Source organism: Chelmon rostratus, chromosome 22, assembly GCF_017976325.1.
Source record: "Chelmon rostratus isolate fCheRos1 chromosome 22, fCheRos1.pri, whole genome shotgun sequence".
NCBI lineage: Eukaryota > Metazoa > Chordata > Actinopteri > Chaetodontiformes > Chaetodontidae > Chelmon > Chelmon rostratus.
The window spans coordinates 11399728-11422894 of record NC_055679.1 but is presented as its reverse complement, the minus strand read 5'-3'; the positions used below and the strand labels follow the sequence as shown (position 1 = coordinate 11422894).

At 44.2% G+C, this 23167-nt stretch overlaps 1 protein-coding gene across 1 annotated transcript in view; it reads right to left on the bottom strand.

Moving 5' to 3' along the window:
• cacna1c (calcium channel, voltage-dependent, L type, alpha 1C subunit) overlaps positions 1-16508 on the bottom strand; it is a 178923-nt gene extending 162415 nt beyond the window's left edge. Inside the window, exon 1 of the mRNA XM_041963745.1 lies at positions 16451-16508. Within this exon, the coding sequence (XP_041819679.1) occupies positions 16451-16508 (58 nt within the window). The remainder of the gene's footprint in view (positions 1-16450) is intronic.
• Positions 16509-23167: the final 6659 nt, after the last annotated feature.

The following is a 23167-nucleotide window of genomic DNA, read 5'->3' as shown; positions in this document are numbered from 1 at the left end:
CAGCGCCGACTTTGTTCTTTGAAATAAAAGGCTGTGTTTTTCCTCTCGAGCTTGATTTTTGGTGAACAAACAACACATGAGTGAGGACAGATGACTGTCACGTTCCTCCAGAATGGCTGTGATGTGACCCCAGATCAAAGCTTTGATTGGCCAGATGCCGCAGATGTTGTTTCCTCTCTGGTATTCATGCATGTGCGTGAGAGGGAGAGCCAGAGGGAGGGGAAGAAAGAGATTATAATGCTGATATTTATTTACCTTAACTGAGAGGACTGGGTATTTGACTGTTTTATATCTGCGCGTGTGAGCGCTCGCGTTTGTGTGCGTGCTTACATGTGTGTCCGTTGGAAGGCCGCTATCAGACAGGCCTATCAGATTGGGCAGTCAACAGGCGGCTGGCTCAGACTGTGGGACTGGCTGATGTTGCCTGCCTGAACTGCCAAACACCAAAACCCTGGGCTCGCTTGTCACAACAACTGCTGCAGAAAAATCTCAATATCCCGGCTATATACGCCTCTTCTGCAGTTACAGCTTTGAGTTATATTCAGCAGAGAGAGCATATAATGACAGATATAACGCACTCTGGAAAATGTAGGCTATAATTAAGCAACAGCGCAGTATTTCCAACTAAAAGAGTAGATTAATATTTAGAGAAATGGCTAATAGCTGGATGTCATTATACCACTGGTTGAATGCGAGAATACACATCCATCAGATTTAGCCAGCTGTAGTCTAAATCTGGAGCCATTTAAATAATTTAGGGCAGTGTTTAAAACATGGGTCAAGCCCTCAAGTGCTTGTTCCTGGCAGGTCCGCCATATGTCAGAAATACTAGCATATTAGCACTGACCAGCAGCTTGAGTAAGTCACTCTGTTCGTGCGTCCGTTCCAGAAAATTTCCAAAACACTGCTGCGACTCACTCAGCTGCTGCTTCTCATACTGGCTTCCAGCAAAGCTAACCATTACAGATTGTGAACTGAATATTAATATTTGTCTAAACTCAATTCTTCTTTTTGATTGTGTATGTGAGCGAAAGTATTAGTTAGACTACATGCTTGCTGACCAGCAGTGAGCAGGATTTCCCTTCATGGCCTGGCCCTCCTCATAGCGCCACACTAGTTGCACCTTATTGCAACTTGTGTGCTTGTCTCAGTGAAGCTGACTCCTACAGTGAACGGCAACCACATTCAGGTGTACTAATTTCACATCTCATGGTGAGGGTGCTTCAAAGACCACTGACTTTTTTTTTTTTTTCCTGTTTCATGTCCCAGCTCGGGAAAACACCTTACGAACCAGTCGACCGAGTTCCTCAACATCTGTGCTCCAATCAGCCCTACTGTGCTGTGACATAACTACCTGCATCATTAACACTTGGCAACCTGCTGTCACGGCGAGCTTTTAGCGCAGGCAATAATAAGCATTAGCATAAGTTAAATGTGGCAAAATTAACATTTATTACACTGCTGCTACGCTGGGCTTTCGTCGGCACAGGGAAAATTTTTATTATGATAAAATGCGATGAAAGCTGAGTGGTCGTACCGAGAAACCAGATGCTATCCTGAGGGAACATTAGCATAGCGGCTATCTTGAGATCTACAATGTTACAGCATGTTTATTTGACAAAATATTCACTTTCCCAGCAGGAAGTACGATACTTAACCTTCTCTCCAGTGCGTCATTATTTACGGTAAACAAACACAGGCAGGCTGCAGGCAAATGTTTTTTTTCCTAGGATGGGCCCCGAACCCTTTTAGGATGGAGAAGGCATGACCCGCCCTACTCTGGCTCTGATTGGCTTACCCTGATGCAAATGCAGTACACGACTGAATGATCTTCACATGTATTTTACCATATGCATCATCTCATTGCAGAGCTGAGGAGGAATTACATGCATGGTCTACTGTCATCACTCATACACACAAATATCTGCATGTATATGAGAGACACTGTATGCCTGCGTGGCTGTTGTACATTTATGTGTGTGTGTGTGTGTGTGTTTGCAAGGTAACAAGAGGGCTGAGCAGTGCGACATGGTTCCCTGTGTCAGTGTTAATAACCCAACCCTGGTAATTGGCATAGAATATTGATAGAGAGGAAAATGGCCCCAAGCAGATCTCTGCTTCATTAGTGAAGACAAGGGGGACGGAAGCAGGAGAGTTCGTAGCAGTCGGGGGAGGAGAGAGGGGACGGCAGACAAAAAGGAAGGGATGAAAAGGGAAGAAAAGCAAACACAAGATTGCTGCTAACCACAGACGGGCAGAAAGGAGAAAAGGTGATCAGAAGGATGCAGTCTGGATCGAGGATCAGAGGAATAAAGGAGGGAGAGGGAGATAGTTTCAATTATACGTGGGTTTGTAACGGCTTTCAGAAACCAAAGGATATTGAATCGCTCAGTACCAGAGTGACCATGAAACAGTTCCAGTAACAAATAGAAAAGCAGTTATGTCATTTCTTCCTGATGTGGCAGCAATTCATTATATTTGACTGAGGTGACCCTTTAAAGGTCTGAACTGCATTCTGGCTCCCACACCAAGAACAAGCTTTCAGGACATTAGAGCAATCGCAATGAATCTCTCAGAAAAACACCTTCCTCATGCTCCTCTCTCCTTCCCCATTTCTCTCTCTCTCTCCTGCTCTCCCTCCAGGAACACAGTGTTTGTTTAATCTGGTATCGCCATGGTTACCCGTCTGCCACGTTGAGGTAATGTCATTAATCATCAACTTTATCACACTGCAACACAGACGCACGCACGCCGGAGAGCGACTATGACATTTTACACTGTCCACAGTGAAGCCGAGCGGTGTCTAAAGGTGTTAAACAGCAGCGGCGAACAGGCTGAGGTGTGTGTTCGACATGGTAATGGAAGGTAAGCGTGTGTTTTCAAGTGCAAAACGTTAATATTTAGATTAAACATCCTCTCCTCATCGCTCCCCTCCGTCCCCTCCTTTCATCCATCTCTTTTTATGAGCATGTTGGATCTCTTTTGGTTGACATGACAACAGACGATGTCGCGCCTCCTGTTCTGATGACATCACTACAGGCGCCAAGCCAATCCCCAAAATCATCTCCTCTCTCGCTCCGTGTCCTGCTCCCTCTCTCTCTCTCTCTCTGAGACATATTGATCCCGAATACAAATCACACATGGGGAGAGGAGACAGGGGGGAGGGAAAAAAGCAGGGGAAGAGGGAGAGAGAGAGCCACAGTTACATCTGAACCACCGCCACGCCCACTCTCTGCCCTCAGCTGAAGCGGAGTGTGTGTTCACTCTCATTTCCATACCGGGTGACTTTGGTGTAAACCGCATGTGCAGAATCAATTCCATGTGACGAGAACATGAAGACGCTTTGTGTTTTGTGCTAGTGTTACATGAAACACATGAATAGTAAATGTGCAGCAACCTCTACATCCAGCACACAGAAGAAAAGAGAAGTCAAGATAAGGTTTCACTCAAACACACGCACACACACACACACAGCCATGCTAGCAGCTTTGTCAGGCTGCGCAGGTTGAACAAATTTGCATACTGTCAATGTTAACATGCTGGTGTTTATGAGATTACAAGGATTCAAAATTTGACCCGATGATAGCGTGGGAGGAAAAGTTACAGGATCACCAACGATATTAGGCTACATCCCCTGGGAACCATGAAAATCTGTACCAAATTTCTTGCCAGTCCATCCAATAGTTGTTGAAATATTTCAGTCTGGATAAAAAGGGTCGACTGACCAATCGGCCACACAAAAGCTGCCCTGAATAAAAAAAAACCCAGCCATTTAAAACTCCCTCCTCTTTCTGGAGCTGGTTAGAGACGCAACTCTGGAGGTGGAAACACACACACACACACACACACGCACACACACGTACTGTAGAAGGAGTCCTGTAACAAGCCTGTTTTAGCCATTATGATTCCAGAGTGTGAAAGTGAGTCTGGTCTTTTGGGAAGTGGACTGCTCTGTACAGACATACACACTAACTCTTTCTCTCCCTCACACACACATACACAGTGCGGTCTGTGGGGAAGTGGTCCATGGAGCACACACATCAAGACTGGCCTAGATAGATGGGATGGCAGGGGACACACACACGCACACACACACACACACCAGCCTCTTCTCTTTTACACACATAGACGGTCAAGGACACTCTCATGGCCTATATAGATGGGTCATTTCATACCGGAACACCTTACCCTTGTCTTAATAAGAAAACAGATGAGAGAGGAGAGAAAAGGGGAAACAGGAAATACACAGCTGGTAAATTTAGAGGAAGAAAGAGAAGGAGGCACAAATGTAGAAAGAGATGAAACCATGAAATGAAAAAAAGAAGAAAAGCCAGAGAGTGAAAGAAGAGGGAAGGAGACAGGAATGTAGCTGGATTTTTTTTTTCTTTTTCTGAAGACTCGCCTCCTAACCTTAGTTTCATCCTCCAGTCCAGCCCTGGTCACTATGGTAACGACTGATGAAAAGAACAGAATAGAGCAGAATGCAGGGAGACCGGACAGAGCAACAGAAATAAAGACTGAACAGGAAAAAGGTCAGAAACATGAGCGTAAATAGGTGCATAGATCATAAACCCACTGTTACCTAGCTACCTACTTGGCTGGTGCTTGTTGCCATGGATACCATTCAACGCAGTGTCCAACGCATCTTAATCAAGTTAATGACGGGTCACATCCCTCTGTGACATTTCTTTATGTTGTCTGCATTGGAGAACCATTAACAAGCAGCTACAGGGACTTTAAAGAGACACTCAGACTATTTCATACATTAAGATCAGATTACTGAGTGGCCTGATGGACCTAACCCTGATGATGTCACGGGACTGCGCTAGAGTTTTAAAGGAAAGCCTGGGGACGTGGAGTTTGTCAGGACTTTTATCAGGCACATAAATGAAAGCTGCTATCAAACTGAATTATGGGAACTTAAGGATGCAGTGTTTTTGCACCTCAACTCAAACTAAGGAAAGTCAGGATATGTTGGCCTCTAATCCCCCATCTTTAAGAAAGTGCGAAACTAAATCATTGGAGCACCCCTTTAAATGTTGCTGTACGTTTGGTGGCTCGTAATGAGATACGGCTGAGACCCGCGAGATGATCAGAACGATGCAAGATCAAACAAACGTGTCACGGAGGCCCCTGAGGAGTCATTACTTCCTCTTCCATGTCTTACATGGAAGAAGAGCCCTGCTTTAATTGGAAACATCTATTTCTGATCAGGACTGATTAGGACACAGCACACACGCAGCATTTCTAAAGCAACACAGTATCACTTGGAAGTACGTCCATATTAGGCAATTTCGCGCCTCCTGGTTTTCGGCCAATCCCAACGCTCAGCGGGAATGCAGGTATTTTATATGTAGCAAGAGCGTGGAGGTTGTAGCATGTTAGACATTCATGCGACAGACCTGTAATTCATTCAAGCATAACCGTGGTCTTTCCCATTGTAGTGGATGCAAAAAAAAAAAAAAAAAAACATTGTTGCTGAATATAATCCAGGTGTATAATCCGGATGTTTCTGTCTGGTGAAAAAAAAATGCCCTTCCATCTCTTATGCTGAAGTGTTACTTAACCTTTTCCTGTATGGGTGTGTAATAAGGAAAGTATCATAAAGCGCTCGGCGCCCCGGGCTACCCAGCAGGCTTTTGTTACCCATGATTCTTAGCTGCAAGAAGTGATTTGACAGCTATCGGCTCGAGACGCGCACACAGAAGGAAGTGCCCAAACAAAATGCACAACCGCACACACCCAGAGGCAGAAAGTACACACACACACACACACACACACACAAACAAACGCACAGAGCCACATTACTCCACTCTTGGTTTAATCTATCTTTCCTGGGTGCTGTCACACAGCAAGGTGACGCTCACAGCAGAGGGTGTGTGTGAATGTGCGTATATGTGTGAGTGTGTGTGTGTGTGTATAGGCCTATGGCGACAGACCACCTTCTCTGTAGTGCAGCTATCCATCCATGACAAGCCCACCAGAGGCCCGACTAACAAGGCTGCTGGAACCGAGAGCCTGATAGAAACACATGACTGTACATCCTTTGTGCTTCAAACCTCACATCCTGTGAGACCGAAGTGCCTCGAAAAAGGCGGGAGCAAGGTTCTGCGAGATATGTACGCTCCCTCGTAAGCAAGGAAACACTTATGGCAAGGTTTCTTCAGGGAGACATTTTTACCTCTACAAATACGAGCTGCTGAGGAGACACACGTTCCACCAGCATTTGCAAACCGTTTGAATGTTGTGCACTCAGCAGCAGCTTGTTGGGAATGAGAAAACTCGAAATCTTCAATTTTACAAAATCCCTCTGTCTCTGCTGGGGCAACCAGGCTAAAAATATATGCACTCACAGTACTGTAAAACACTCTGCTGTTCATAAAATAGAATTATTTATGGTGCTTCAATTAGAAAGAAGACACACTTGGAGTGTCAGGATTCCAACTCTAATCTTCTGCCTTCTATTAGCTGCTCTGCAGGTAGCAGCCACGTGTGGTTGTTAGGATTCATTTCCTCTTAAAGTGACAGATCAGTGTTTATTACAGAAACACATATGTGCCTGCACACACACACACATCTCCCTCATAGTGAAGAAGTTGTTCCTGCAGCCTGAGGGTGACTAACGTTCCTTTTTCTCCGCTGAATGCATTTTACCCGCCTTCTCTACCGGCTCACACTCTGAAATTAGCCTCATGTAAAACACATTCTGAAAGATGGTGCATCTCAAGTCGGGTGTATCTGCTCGGGCGCATGCTGTACTTCATACGGCCGGTGTGTATATGCAAGTGTGCGGGATTCGAGCCACTAATGAGGACAATGGTTTCATCATTCCTGCAGGTCACACAGTTCAGCCCCAGAAAGCCTGAACACCCAGCTGGAACACAGAGCAGAGCTGCTCTTATGGATACAGTCAGGCCAAGACTTTCTGCCAAGAGTGGGTGTGAACTATTGACAATCCATACCTGTGCAGCGAAGTGTAACGTGGGTCAAAGCTGTAATTAAACTTGTCATTGAGCGCAAGAATAGGAGAATTACAGCATGTGAAAGAAAAATGTGACCAAGGCAACGCATTAGATTGAAGAGTACTTTCAAACTGTGTGCATATCAATGATGTTAAAACACATAGAGATGATCATTACAGCCGGAAAAATGAAGACGAGTAACTTAAATAACCATAACAGTGATTTTTTTGCCCATTTATAAGAAATCACGTACACTTCATAGTACATTAAAGGCCCTATAAACCCATTTCCTCACTCATCTTTCTATGAGCAAGTGGGTCCTCCTGTTCAAGAAAACAACACTTTCTGCCAAACTTGGATCGGTTTATTTAACATGAGAGATTTCTGGCCTGTTCTGTCTTTACTCGCTGGTTTGAAGTAGGCAGAGCTCAATAGGAAAAAAGTGATGTCATGAACTTCCTGATGAAGAGATTAGCTGAGTTTTGCTGCATATGTAGCCATTAGTACTTGATGTTATGGGGGAAAACCTGTTTTGACGGCAGGTTTTCAACAGCTTTTAAGCTTACAATGTTGCAAATCATGCTGCTGTGTTTTCAAATGTTATACATTCGTTTCTGTACAATAAGAAAATAAATTAGTCGACTCTTGAAACTCACTTCAGTTATGCAATCCGTCACAGTCAGCACCAAATCTGTGTTTATCTGAGTCAAAGTTACTGTTATGAGGAGCATTAAAGCAGTGCATTTACAACTGTAATACAGTACAGCAAACGACAACTAAACATAAAGCAAACCTAATGCTCATCTAATGTGATAGAACATAAATCTATTGCAATTTCAAGAGTGAGCTGATTGGATTTCATATTGTACAACAATGAACAGAAGCTGATGGCCAGTTTTTGTACATGAATACGCTTAAAGAGCAAACGCACTCGTGTATTTGGTGAATGGTGATCTGAGCGCAAACATTTGCAACTAATGAATCTGAGTGTCATTAGCTTTATTATTGTTTTACAGTACACAGCACGCCGGCAAGTCTAGTTCAACTGGCAATTCAGACACAGCTATGAATATCTGAAGGACTTTAATGCACAAATCAGTACAGATTCCAGTGGAAGAAATCTCTCATTTTTAAGCGAATTGTGCCAACTGGGTCTGCAAAAACAAGTCCAAACATCAGCCACATCTGCAACCAATTTAAAACGACACACCAAGTTGAAGTCTCCGACCAGTCTCGGGAAATATGTATGAGTCAATGATGATCACAATAAATCATTAACAAATGGTAAGACCACGAGCCAACAGCTGCATGCTCACAGCATTTTGTAAAGGACCGGTTGGCTTCTTTTCCCAACGACAAGTAGACAGACTTGTTCTAGACAACATGCAGTTCATTTTTCTTAAAAAAAGACAAAATTAATGTGAACGAGTTCATTTTAATCTGTGTGAACTGAACTTTGAGCAAGTGTTAAGTTGCACAACACTGTCTGGACAGCTCAGAAAATACATTTAAGATCTGAAACTTGAAAATTGGTCAGCAGTAATAAAGTTAAGGAGATTAGATCTACAAAAGCACCAGTTGAAATTGAAATTTAAAGATCAGTCCTCTTTATTTTCAAAGTGTTGTCAGGTGTCAAACACACTGCTGGTTTCAACAGAGTCTTCGGAGGGGCACCTGAGTGACGAATGAATGACAGCTTTTGACAAATCGACACGTGTCAAGCTTGTTGAGTGCCATCAATAACAAAAATTATGTGTCTCAGGCGGACAGTGGCATCCCAGTTTAACTTTGCGCAGAAATAAAACATCTCCATCATCTCTGATGCACTGCTACGTAACTGATGTGAGACAAGGATTCAGACGCAGAGCGTTCTGGACAGCTACAGCACACACGCCCATCTCTTTAAAAATGAACCATCGGTGTGATTCATTCATTCATTCTTTCTCTTCCACTCTGTTATACTATGGGCCAGAAATTTGCCACCAAAGAACAGTGATAATAGCAGCTTTTTTAAGCGCTGGTGCTGAATACGTGAAGACACAACACAACATTAATTCAAACTGTGGCTCAGCCACGTGACCTCAAAACAAAACTATACACACAGTGGGACACAATTCATGTGGAGTCAAAATGTGACCCTAACCTAATTTGGTAACAAAGACTCATGAAACTTGAAGAAAACGACTTCATGGTACCACGCTCCAAGTATTTCACATAAAAAAAACAAGATAAAGTGGATTTATATAAGGATATGATTTGCTTACTTTCACCCATTACAGCACACAGCCCCAACACTTACACTGCCTACACAGTTTTAGGATGGAACCATGCTGTACCTCCTGCCTGCTATAGGACATGGTAACTTCAGCTCTTTCTGCACAGACAACAGTAGACAAGTTGTTTTTGTAAGTGCATGGATTTGTGGGTTGTCCACTTTGTGCTGTGCAGTGTTTTGTGCATTGAGCTCACAGTCTGAAATCTCCGTTGGGACGACGTTTCGTATCATGCCTTTCTGTGGTTAGCTCTGCTTCGAATGCTACTGACTGTTACAGTAAATGCAGGCAGATGGACTGATTAATTCATAGAGGAAATGAAATGCGGCCTCACTGAACGATAAACCCTCCAATGGACTGATGCTGAGTGGCTATCTGAGCGATGGAGAAAGAGAAGGGGGGGGATTATCTGCAGGGAATGATGGGTAAAGACAATTTGCAAGAGGACGAGAGAAAGGAGGGAAGAGAGGACAGACAAGAAAGAGACAGAGGGGAGGAGTGCATGGGTGGCCATGAATAATACAGACTGCTTTCTACTCTTGTCTCTCTCTTCATCCTTCATCCCTCCGCCTCTCTTGGAACTTAGGAAACACACACACACACACATACATACACATTTGTTTGCATGTACCATAATTACACCTGGTCAGATTTAAGTCAAAATGTAGATTAAGATATAATTTCCAGCAAAACATTTAAAAACAAGGCACATGCAGTAACCTGTGAGAGCAAAAAAAAGTCCATAAAGTGCACTTGCTCCCGCTCATAAAGCTTATTGCTGTGAGCTCATAATATTAACTGAAGGTGATCTACGATAGATTATCAATAGTTATATCGACTCAAAACTCCTCTCATTTGCATTATGGCTGCTGGACAATAAGAGGACACTGTGGAGAGAGGTTTTTCAACTCACACTGTAAATTCTGATGATTTGATGAGTCTATTTTTCAGCCAGGATCCTCTGAGGAGTTTTAGGTCTGTTCAAACACTCAAACAGCGACATGTGATTTAAGGGTTACCTGAGGTGAACGAGGAGAGGCAGAGCAAAAAGGAAGGAGGAGAGAGGGTGAGGTGGAGGAAGAGAGGGAGAGGCGGAGTATAAAGGAGGATGCTACAGGTCTGGAATCATTGTTTCCACTGGTGGCTTCAGCCAGATCAATAGACTAGGAGTGTGTGTGTGTGTGTGTGTGTGTGTGCGTGTGTGCGTGTGAGTGCGTGTGTGTGTGTGTGTGTGTGTGTGTGTTCGAGAGGAAGGACACATAAACACATGTCCAAACTGTACGGAGAGACACACACTGAGAGACGGAGGCAGCCAAGCAAGCACGATGCATACAGGCAGGCGGCCAACTGCAAGTGCATACTCTCTCTCCTTCACACACACACACACACACACACACACACACGCACACACACACACACACACGGCGCTGGCGTATTGTCCCACCAGAAATAAAGACTGGGGCCCGATAGCACTAAGAGCAGAGGACAGCCTCTGGATAGATTTCCAATACGCAACCAGAGGCTTAAGCAAGACAGTCACGGATAATCCTCCCTCCTTCTCCTCCTCCTCCTCCTCCTTCTGTGCTCCCTCACCTCTCCCTCTATCCCTCCAGCCCTCCCCCCCCTGTCGTTTCATCCCTCTCTTCCTCCCTCTTACAGGTCCCTCTTTTCTTTCCACTGGCTGCCTCCATTTGCTCCTTTCCGTCCCTCTGTTTCCCTGCCAGCCTGTCTCGTCGCCCTGTCCCTCTTGTCCGTCTCCCCGCCACTCTGTTTTCTACAGTCCCGCCATCTCTCTTCTTTTTTTATCTCCTTCAACAATCTATCACTCCGCTCTCTTATTTCTCCTTCGATCCGCCCCTCCTCTGCCCTCTTTGCTTCGCTCCATGTGTCTTATTTGTCTTTCAGATGGTGTTTTGCGTTAAAGAGCAGCTGTTGTTGAGTCACATCCTTAAGTTAAAGCCACGACACCCTCGGAGGCGCCGATATAAACTTCTTCAGTGCTTCCTCCACTACAGCGGCTACAACCTTGCAGTGACTCATGCATCTTTAAACACACATACAGTAGCTACTGTATTCTGATCCTATACATGATGTGTACAGTATAAAGCACTGACAGTCTGAGGCAGGCTTCCCCAGCCTTCTTTCCTTGTGACCCCTTATTACAAAGCAGTGTCAACACTGGACCTCTCGTCACAAGGTGTATGAATTGTGAGCAGCTCAAGTAAGTGATTTTCACTGCTCAGACTGCTCTTATGAAACATTTTTATGTTTCAGAAGAAGTAAAACTATATTATTTTTGCAAGAAAATGCATATATGTGAGAAAAGTAAAGTAAAGAGTCACTGGTGTGAGGGATTATGAGTAGTGAAGTCCAGTACAGCATTAAATAATGTTTCAATGTAATTTAGGTGACATTAAACCTGGAAATAATTGATTTCTTGGCCACTGTGGGGCAGCAGTAACACGACAGCTGAGCTGTTGGTTGCTTTTTTACACATCCAGCAGCTGCAGGGTAACAATAGTGTTCAATTCTTGTTTTTGGCCACCCGGCAAATATAAGTCCAATATTCGCAATATTTTCACTTTGTTTTGGTCTCCACCAGCTCCTGAGGGAAAGATCAGACTTTTCTGCTGTTTAATCTGCCAACATGTTCACACAGGTTGGGTTTATTGAGATTTTTTGCTGAGAGCAGCTTCCTGTTTCAGCAAAAAAAAAATTACACTGATCAGAGCAGCGAGAGTGAACAAAAACAATGAGGTTGTGGGCTGGAAAACCAAAACAATGAGCTGAAAGACGCTAAAATGCTCCGTAGAGCTGAGGGGAACTTTGAGTAACTCCTGTCACAAACAGTCATGTTGACAACTGTTGATGAAAAATATCGTTTGTTGCCGCTTTGCATTCTAAATACAATGATTTTAACTTTTACAAAAAAACAGTTACTACGAGCGGAAGGCACGGGCTGGGACGTATAGCATTTCGATTTGTCCAGATAAAATCAGCTTTGCATACACATACTTTTTTGCCACTTTAAACAAAAGTTTAGACTTTAACTTTAGATCTAAAAACAACTGCTGAATCAACACCGACCAAAGCCCAGTTCCTCTGGTAAAGCAGCTCAGTAGGCAGCGGCAGAAGACTGCGGTTGAATAAATCTGAGAGACGGTGACGTTGAGAAAGAGCACGAAGGTTAAAACAATTTTGCCTTATTACTTCAGCTTTTCTGCCTCTGCGCTGAATTATTAAACGTGATAACATCCTCGGTAAACCATGGCGAGGAACAATCACTGAAAACTACCTCTCAATGTTTGTCTCTCACTCGCAGGCATGGACACACACAGGAACAGTGAGGGTGGTGGGGGGGGTGTATTGTTTGATCATAATGGGTCATGTTTGACTGCAACATGCTAACAAGGTGGGTTCTTTATTGCTGGATATATAACAAAGTCTATCATTGTTTGTGTTCGCTGCCCAAAATGTCAGTCTTAAAATCCTTAATGATTGGATTGTTTCTTCAAATGCCAAGGTCTCGAAGAGAGGACAGTCATTGAAAATAACATTTGATTACAAAAGGCTTCGGACTCAAATTAAGCTACCTCACTGTTATTGTCTCTGAGCTAAAACTGGAATGTAAACAGGCTTAAAAGACCACATTGTATGTGCACCATGTAAACAAGCATTACGGCACAGGTCAGAGAGAACACTGCTGAGGCAATTATGGTGCAAAAGTAGCTCATCAATGTAACATACACAGACGAGGCTACATGAGTGTACATAAATGTCACTTTTCAAATGCTTTAAAGAAACCCTTCAGAGCTAAAGCCATATTACACTCCACAGTTTGCCAAGCCATCCAACGCTGCCTTCCTGTCATTTTCGCCTTGCCAGGAATTAAATCCAACCTGATATTGAGCAACAACTGGATTGAGTAACGGTAGATTGGTGCTTAATTGCCCAGATTTCCATCTATGTCAAGCGTACTGATAGATGCCTTGGCTCGCTTCGCTATTTCTCCGCTCCTGTGGATTCTAATTAAACCACATATGAAAGAAATAGTTGAAAAAAAACGTTGCCTTTATTCGCAGAAGGGAACAACTGCGCCACATGCACTCTGCCCGTTTCCACACACAATACATTAAATCAAATTCTCTTAATCACAATCTGTCCAACGAAATTAAGTTTTATGTGCTCTTGAAAAGTTGCCTGTGTGAACATAGCCACTCTTCATCGGTGGTGAAGACCCTCTGCGGACACATTACCTGGCAACGGCTGTGAGTGAGAAGCGACACAGAAAGCGGCCACATCGGGGGTTGTTGCTACATGTCTTTTGAGGTGACTTCCACAGAATCGATGAGCATATCAAGTCACGTCATTAGAGTGAGGGGATTTGGCGGGTGGCCAGCACCCCAGTGTAACCATCGGAAACCAATTAATATCCTTGAAGGAGGTATCATGCCTCTGGCACAATGCCCACAGAGAAAATCAACTCACTGATTGCACTGCTGAAAACTGCTGCTGCAATGAGTGTGTGTGTGCGTGTGTTTCCCTGCTCTACATGCAATGACACGAGATGCTACAGGTGTGTATTTGTAACAAGTCTGCGCTTCGTGTTGTGTTTTTGCTCGTGTGTGTGTGTTTGAGAGATGAAAAAAACTAAGATCATGTACATGCAGCGTGATTGGTTCAATCAGTGAACATGAGCATCCAGCGCAATCATGTGGAACATCAACTTGGTCTGAACTGCAGAGAGGACGTAAGGACGATAACAGACGGGAAATCTAATAACAAAGGCAAAGCTGCAGCTGTAGCATAAATCCTCTGACTATAAGCCATCTTCTGCTCTGTTTTTATGTGTAGGCAGGACTTTTTCCTGAATCCCTCACGGAGAAATTTGTCTTTTCTTTAGCCTCCATCGACAGAGAGAAGAGAGGTCAGGGTCAGCTACAGAGCTGAGTCTGAGGAGCTGGTTGGGCTTCACTGTCTTGGCAAAAACTGCGGGGTTATAGTTAAAGCTGGTGAAACTTTTGGCCAAACTGTGGCGTCTCGCATTACTGCACTACTCCAGAGTGCTGTCATCTTTCTGCTGCAGAAAACTCATCACGCGCCTCCTAATACGAGCCTACTCCACCTCCCTGCTTCAACACTTCCCTTAAAAAACAGACAAAAATGAAGAATAAGTGTCAATCCAACCAGCTCTTTAATTGCTGACATGTAGCTGTCAATATGAAGAGAGAACTGTCCGTGGTGCTGAAAATACTACCCAAGCCTGACATAAATTTGTTACAAATCTCACCATTACTGGGCCTAAACTTGACTGAAATCATGGCGATAAGGAAGACGTTAAAAAGCTCAATAAAATATGTTTATTCTTTTCAGATGTGCTGATCTGGAGAAGTCTGGTGTTTCACTTTGACTTGAACAGTCATTAGTCGACTTTGTATGCGTTTTACCGGGTCCGGCGCAAAGATGAGACAAATGCTGTGCATCTGCACACCTAATCTCATGTTTTGCTGTTTTGCACTCCACCCCTGTGCTGTCAACTGAATCTGCTGGGACTTTTATTAGACTTTCACCATCAAGAAGGCAGTAACAGCTTCAGAGTGGCACCGATCATCTCATGTCGAGCTATAAGGCCCCCTGATCTTGAAAAGAATTGTATGCTGTTGCCATTAGAAGCCACACTAATGATCCACTTGGTAACCGTAAAGATCGACTTGTGTCCTTTATGGTTGTTAGGCCCTTCCCTGATCTGCCCAACAGGCGATATTGTGATAATGATGATGATGGCGATGATGATCTGCTACTTCTTTGGCCAACTTGGGCTAAAAGGCCCTCTTCAATACTAGCAGATGAAGATGACATCATGGTAATCAAGGTAACTGTACGCACACCTGCCCTGTTGGAGCCGAGCATGACCATGAGGGCAGCTTCCGCAGGTTGCATCCAACCTGCGATTAGTTGCTCAAACACACATACACACACGCATCCACCGCCACCCTTCTCCTCATCCCCTGTTGCTATGGAACCTGTCGCCAAGGCAGAGAGGTATGTGGTTGTGATGGAAGTGAAGGCGACGACGACGATGACGATGATGGCCGTGAAGATGATAACAGTGGTCGGACAAACAGCCCCCTCGCTGAATTACAAGGGCCGGCCGGCCATGAAGCAATGCATCGCCGCGCTTTGCTCTCTGCAACGTGGGTGGAAGGAGCGACGCGTAATACTGCGCAATGCAAACAGACCCTTTCCTCACCGCAAAACAAACCACAGCCCTCGACTTCCGTTCGCTCCCCGCGTGCGTTGCCTTTTTAAGCACTTCATAAGTCGCCACGTTGAACTTCGCTCGTGTCTTGTGCGAAACAGCCCCCTGTCCTCCCCCCACCCAAAATAGCACACCATCAACCCAATTCTCAGCAGACAGATAAGTCCTGCAGGCCCTCCTACTGCCACCTGTCATCTCGATGCGATTCCTCTCTCCTCCGCTATTAAGGAGCCCTACGGACGCCTCAACTTGGTTCAAAACGTGACAAACACGGCTATTGATTATCGGGGAAAAGAGGGTCGATGGTGATCGAGTGCGCGTATCGGTGGGCGCTGCTCAGTGTTGCTCCTTAGCGGCTTCGTGCTGACACACTGCCAGCAAAACGTCGGCCAATGCGTGCAGTTTAGTTTATTCCCAAAACGGCGAGCCTTGGGGAGGCAAGATCCGCCAAGTCGCGTGCACGGGCGCGCGTTCGCCGCTTGGAAATGTGTCTAAAACAGCGCCTACAGGTGCCTGTTGGCTAAATGCGACCACTGCCCACCCATTGTGCCACGGTGCTCCGGTGGACGGGGCCTGTCAAACCCACAAGTGTGGACTCAGCCAAGCAAGGAGAAGAGGCCTCGCGCCTGTACCTGCAGCCTTGTTGCGCGATTACGGCACAAGTTCACTTGCTGCACAAACTGCGCCCAGCGGGCCACGGACCAGACAGACACACGGGGGGAAAGTGGAGGAAAGAGGGCTGCATCTGTCCATCTGTTGAAAACGAGGAGAAGAGCTAACACCCCTTTCCCTTTTTCCCTCCTCCTCCTCTTTCCCCATCCCATCCCCATTTCGAGATCATCATGCCTCTCTTACTCCCTCCCTCCCTCCCTCTCTCCTTCTCTCTCTCATGCACAGTTACAAGATGTTGGCCAGCTCTAAATTAAAAAAAGAAAAAATAAGGAGACACCACATACCTTGATGGTTCTCAAGGGTGTCCTCCGGGATGTACATGTTTTTGCTTTCATTTACCATAAATGTAGTCCGGCGTTATCCCTATGGGTGAATGGAAGAGAGAGAGAGGGGGGGAAAGCTGGAGAGGAGGAGGGAAAATAACAAGAGGAAAAAAAGCCCCCCAAAAATAAAGAAATTAAAAAAGGGGGAAAAAAGAAGAAAGAACTGTCTGGCGCGGACAGTTTTTGGGTATTCCGTTATTCTTATTTATGGGGAGGGTTTCTTCGGATGGAGTGAATATTACCTAATCCCCATGATGGAGGTGAAGGCGAGAAAAAAGAGAGAGCTTTCGGCGGAACCGGTTGGGAAAACGCACCGGTGCATCTCTCGGTACATCCGGGCCCTAGGCGAGAAACATGAGACCAGCACCGCGTTCAATTCAATTCACACCTCGCTCGCTCCCTCTCTCTCCCTCTCTCCTCCTTTCTCCCCCCTCTCCCTTGTTGGTTCTTCAAAAAAAAAAAAGAAAATCAAAAATCAGGTTTCAAAAGGTTAGAAAGCACGGGCGCTGTCAGTGACGGTCGCAATGGAAGTGCGCAAAAGACGCATTCGTGCGCATCTTCAGCAGCGTGTCAAAATGTGAGATGATGAAGAGGTGGAGGTGGTGGTGGTGGTGGAGGAAGAGAAGGGGGAGGAAGAGAAGAGGAGAAAATTTAGGAAATGAGAGGAGTGTAAATATTCCATCACGGGTAGCACGGGGTTAAATCTCCCAATGGGTTGTCGGTTATTCCACGTATCTATAGCTGAGTCCCCCCAAAAAACAGAAGCCAGGCCGTCCTGTCTCATCCGGAGACGGGTTTCTCTGTCCTGATCCAGTCCATGATGGTCCGGTGGCGTGTCTGTCAGTCAGTCTGTGTGCCTGTCTCTCTGTCTGCCTGCCTGTCTGTCTGTTTGCCTGTGTCTCACTGATCGGGAGTTGGAGCTCTCTCTTCTCTCTGCCTCTGCTGCCCCTGCAGCTCAGCTCTGCAGTGATACTGAGAGAGAGAGAGCGAGAGAGCGAGAGAGAGAGGTGCCCCCCCTCCCCGTGCATGTAGACGCTTTGACTGTTTCCAGATGTGTGTGTGTGTGTGTGTGTGTGTGTGTGTGTGTGTGTGTGTGTGTGTGCGCGCGCCTGTGTGTTTGCTTGTGTGTGTGTGCGTGTGTGTGCGCCTGTGTTTGTATGTGTGTGTGTGTGTGTGTGCCAGAAAGAAAGAAGGAGGGTGGGAGACTGTATAGGCAACAGTGGAGGAGCGGCGGCTGCTATCCAGATGATGATGATGGTGATGATGAAGACAAAGATGATGATGATGTTGATGAAGCGTGTGGGGGGGGCTCCCAGCATCTCAAAAGGAACGTGGGGTCGGAGAGAAGACATAAAAAGAAAGGAAAAAAGGTGAAAGCCATGTGTGTGGTGCAGACCAGAAGATACAGAGCAAGGCAGGGGAGGAAGAGAAAGTGTGTGTGTGTGTGTGTGTGTGTGTGCGTGTGCGTGTGCGTGTGTGTGTGTGGGAGAGAGAGAGTGAGAGGTGAAAGGGGGATAATGATCCATAGCAGGCTCCAGCCTTGCACACTAATTTCTACAGGAAGAAACAGAGATCAGAGATGTTGTACCTACTTCTCATTTGTCCACATCTGGACCGCTTCAGCCCCATTCTTTTCTTTGGCCAAGTCTGTGTTTACACACACTCTAAAGATCTGGTTTTTCAACTCCTTTATGACTCAAGCTCTGATCTTTTCATGGCTCTCTTAAACATAGAGAAACCGCGAGGAAGCCGATTTGGATGCTGTGTAAACACAGACTCGAATCTCATGAGGTAGACGGGCTCGGGAAGGTCAGTGCTCGAAGAGTGAACATGAACCTTTTTATCTAGAGGACAATGGAATGATTTTTAGAATTCAATTATGTTCTTTCGGCCCTCAGGACAGTGAAGTATGCTTCGACATTGTTCTCCACGGACGGGGCCAAATTTGTCCTGCCCCCGTGAAGCACACAAAGTCATTTTCTGGAGACACAGGCCAATTTCTTAGGTAACACAACAATGAAATTAAGCTGATTTGGGAGCAAAGCGTCAACAACATCAGCTCTCGACGAAATAGCTCTGGACCAGGCTTTGATGACACTCAGCTTGCCTCTGCAGCTCGAGCTGGGGCTTTTGGACAGAGCAAATAACGCGTCTGCTCTTAGATTGAGCCGTTTTCTTAAAAGCTCTCAACAGGCAGCTTGATAGAAAAGATAACAAAGACAGAAACATTTCTATCATCTTCTCAGGCTTCAGACGGATCTTAACCCCATTTTGGAAAGCAGCACCTGCCTTTCATGGACACATGAAGGAAACGCGAATTCTGTGCCATTTTTAGATGTCAAATGTGCATAAAAGGTGCGGCAGCGCTTCATAAAACAGAACAATTGGGATCAGGATGTATTGAAGGTACTGAGCCGCATTTTTGGAGTCTAATTACGGTGCTGGCTATCCCATATAATTGTATTTGACACTGAAGACGAACTCCACAATGTGCGGGCCTCATGTCAATCTCACTGCAGGCTATAATCAGGAGGTGAATCTGATGACTCAACCCAGCCTGTATTCATTTGTTCAGTGCCATAGCACAAAGTCACCACCCACCACCCTGTAATAGAATAAAGCTTTTTGTCTACATGTGTCACTGTAGACGTAGTAAAGACAGGGAGACAGCTGATAAGTGATTCTATTGATGACAGCTGACAGATGAATTGTCCTTTTAGGAACAATGCATAGTGTTTTGTGATGCAGATGTTATGCTAATGCACTGTATATCTGGAGAGAAAGTAAGGATTGTAAGGAATACCTGCACTGATGAATGCATGGAAACATTTACTGAATTTTAGTTCTAAGGATGGAGGACATCCTGAATGTATTATTGTGCAGAAAAGCAGCATTTCAGCAGAAAATGGCTCGGGTTACTGACATATTACCATATAAAACATTGCTAGATTGTTAATATTGGTGCATTGCTGCATACATATAATTTTGCTGTTAAATGTGGAGCTTTTATAGAGTTAGGTAGTTTATTTTATTTTATTCATATTTTCTTTAACCAGAAAATTTCAATTTAGATACATTATCTCTTCTGCCAGGGGGGCCTGGTCAAGTCAGAAAAAATTAAAAGGTTCCATATAAAGTACAAACAGGGACAGATAACACTGCAAGAACACAGCAAATAACAACAAACAGACACAAAACATGCAGAGCTCACAGGTAAAAAGGAACCACAGCTAATTATGGCACTCGTTAAAAGCAATAACACTCTAAAAACTAATTTGAAAATATTTGTAAACATGTCAAGAGATGGAATAGAGTCCAAGTTAGGTAGTTTAGTGCATTAAAAAGGGTTGAAAGATAAATCAGGGGTTGTAAGATAATTAATGTTCTAGGAAAGAATAAAAAACAGAGTTCAGATACAGAAATTTGTATTAATCTTCTGGGATTTTTCTCTAATGATTCCATTTTATTGTGTAATATTGGAGATTTCTACCTCTTTGGGCCTTAAATGATTATCGAAATGACACCAACTGAGAAGTTTAGAGGGGAAATCAGTCTGTGGTGGGACTGCTGGCAACTCGTAGACACTGGAAACATGACAAGGGGCCTAAACCAGATTCTGCTCTTTTGCAAGGGGCCACAAGCCAGACAGGTTCGGAACCACTGGTTTAATCTTCAGTAATGCATTGTTAAAAGTACATTTCTTTCTAAAATGTAGCAGCAGTAGGAAATGTAAACCCTCAAGCAAATCACTACCTCAAAATTATACCCTGATGGACCTTGAGTGGCGTAATGGCCGTCTGAGTCTCCCTTTCACTTTCGTGCCAAACCAGCCTCTGTTTGATTACACTGGCCAGTGACGGAAGGAAGGACTGAAAGAAGGAAGAACGGATGGAGGGCAGGTCGTGGGAACAGACACTTGTGCCCATGGGACACACAAACACACAGACTCACAAACACAAATGTCCTCTCTAATCCAGCCTGCACATGGAATATCTACTCTATTTATGACTGCTCTATATTTATAGTTCCCGACCCCTTTGTGTGTGTGTGAGTGTGTGTGACTCTGAAGCCCAGTTGGTCTCTGGGAATCTCTGCACAGACAAACACATTCAGATGTATCCCACGTGGGAAACCAGCGATCGGCTGGTCAGTCAAAGGAGAGTCTCCTCATGACAGAATCAGCGACTCTGCTCAGCTGTACAATGTGAGACTTTCATTAAGAACTTTCAATTTATGGACAACTAGATCCACACACTAAATATGAATATGATGCGGGCTCTGAGGATCCCTCCTGCACTCAAATGAAGACCACAAAGAAATATTCAAATGTTGCTTTTCACTTATTTCTGGTCATTTTTGAGCATCTTGTATAAGATTCTATGCTTTGTTTCTCTTTCTGACAAAATTAATAAGCAATAAAAATGAACATTACAAGGATAAAAATGAAATTCAACCTTTTGAAACATTAAGTACCGAAGCATGACGTGTTTAATGTATCTAATTATGCATCTTTATTTATGGTTTGTGTCATTTGGTCATGCAAAACACCAAGTGAATAAAAACTGCTGTTCATTATGAAGAGTCTTTTTTTCCCAAAATTCAAAAGGAAAATAAAGCTTTCATATAATCTAAGAAATCGGACTGTTCCAAAAATACTACACACAGTAGAAAATAAGACAGGTGAGATATTAATATATAACACAGTATTCACAGCTCAGCTCAACTCTGCATCTTAGTGCTATTCGACATGAAGCGCAATTTATGTCTTTTTCTTTCCCTATTCAAGGAGTCTCAAACAGTTTGTCTGCACACTGGACATAATGAAGCAAAGGTCTTATGATTGGGTCTATATTGTATGTAGAGAAGATGGAAACAATAGGCGCAAAGCAAAGCCCTTCATAGTGGAAATACTGTGCATCCGTGTAAAACCTCAGACTACAACGCCTCTCAGAAAGTCTGTCTTAATGCATTATAATCTTCTTATAAAGGCTAAAACAAACAAAGTATCTGGTTCTTAAATTCAATGTAAAATGAGGAACATAAAGTGGAAGATAATGTCTCCACATGAAGCCACAATGGACCCATATTGAACACTCCAGGCACGCCATCTATCACCCATTCACTATGCCCCTTTTCCCTCTGGCCCATGTCCATCCATATGGATGGCCTTAGTAGGACAACTGAAACCATGCATATATAAAAATGATAGATCTCTCTCTATACATATAGTCCCTTGCTTGTGTGCACACACACAATAAGCACACAGGCCTCTCTTGATAAAGGGCACTGATTTTCCTTGAAGACATTTATTTAAGGGGTGTAAAATCTAAGTTTTTCTTCTGTTTTTCAGCGCAGTAAAATAACAATTACTCAGCTTGTTCCACAAGCTGCCATCTATTAACAAACTGTTGTGCAGGTGTTTACAGAGGTGGACATTTCCTCAAACGATGAAGTCCATGCCCCAAAACAATGCATGTCCCCTCCTCGTTAATAAGCTGTCCACTGTCTGTATCCCATTATCCTTCCTGCCTGTGAGCCAATCCTCAGCATCTCATGGCCAAACCCACCAATCAGAGTCAATCTCACCTGAATGGTTATTGACAGTATTGACCTGCTGATGGACAACTCATTAGCCTCATCATTGACAAACATGTGCCCCCTAACAAACAGATAGATCCCACCCTGACAAATAGACATATAGACCTTGAGACACACACATACAGCACACTACCACCCTATCAAAGTAATGGACATACTTGCCAAGAGACAAACAGGTCCATACTGAATTATAAAACAGCTATTTTCATGTTAATGGGGGAGGCAGACGTGTCAAAGTCTGACCTGGAAGTGCCCCATTTCCATTTAAGAGGAGAAGTTGTTTGAAGTGTTGAAAGCAGATGTTTTCATCCACTGCTGCTTAAACTGAATGAGCAGTTGGATGGTCATTGTTTCTCTCAAGGACACTCTGACATGACTGTTGATGGATGCACACCAGCTGTTGTTCCTCTGTGACAGTATAAATCTAATTACAGAGAGAAGCACTACAGTACGCTGCAGAGGCAGTGGCAACTTAGTGGTAAAAGGGAAATCCACATGAGATGTCTTTATCATTGGTTGCGAGTCTATTATGCAAGAAGCAATCCACAATCAAATGCACAGAGAATGAAGATTCTCATGCATGTCCAATTGAAGAGGTGGCCATGTACCCTCAAGCACCCTTGCAACAGAACAGGATGTGCTGAACTGAATATGGAGATTCACTGACAGGCAATCCAACTAATATTGTGTGATATGGGAATGACTGATATGGGTTTCAAGAACTTGCAGTCCTGGAAGTCCTCTTCCTGTATCAGTTACTGTTCTGTCCTTGAGTATTAATTTCAGGGAGGATGTGCCGCATTTTTGAGCCCTACAGCTGGTGCTTTATATACTGTAGCTAAAATGCTGGATGTGAATTAACCGAGGAACAAGAGGAATAAAGTCTGGACAATTGAATGTGGAGGGAATGCAGCCTAGACAACAATTTGATGACAGAATTATTATAAACTTTGGACTGTGCTAATGTGTTAAACATTTTACAAAGAAGATGCTGCATTTTCTTCTGTGTCCATTTACAAATAGCTGGAAAACCACCTGCAGTCACTCAGTACAAATAAAAACAAAACAAAGCAGGTTGTC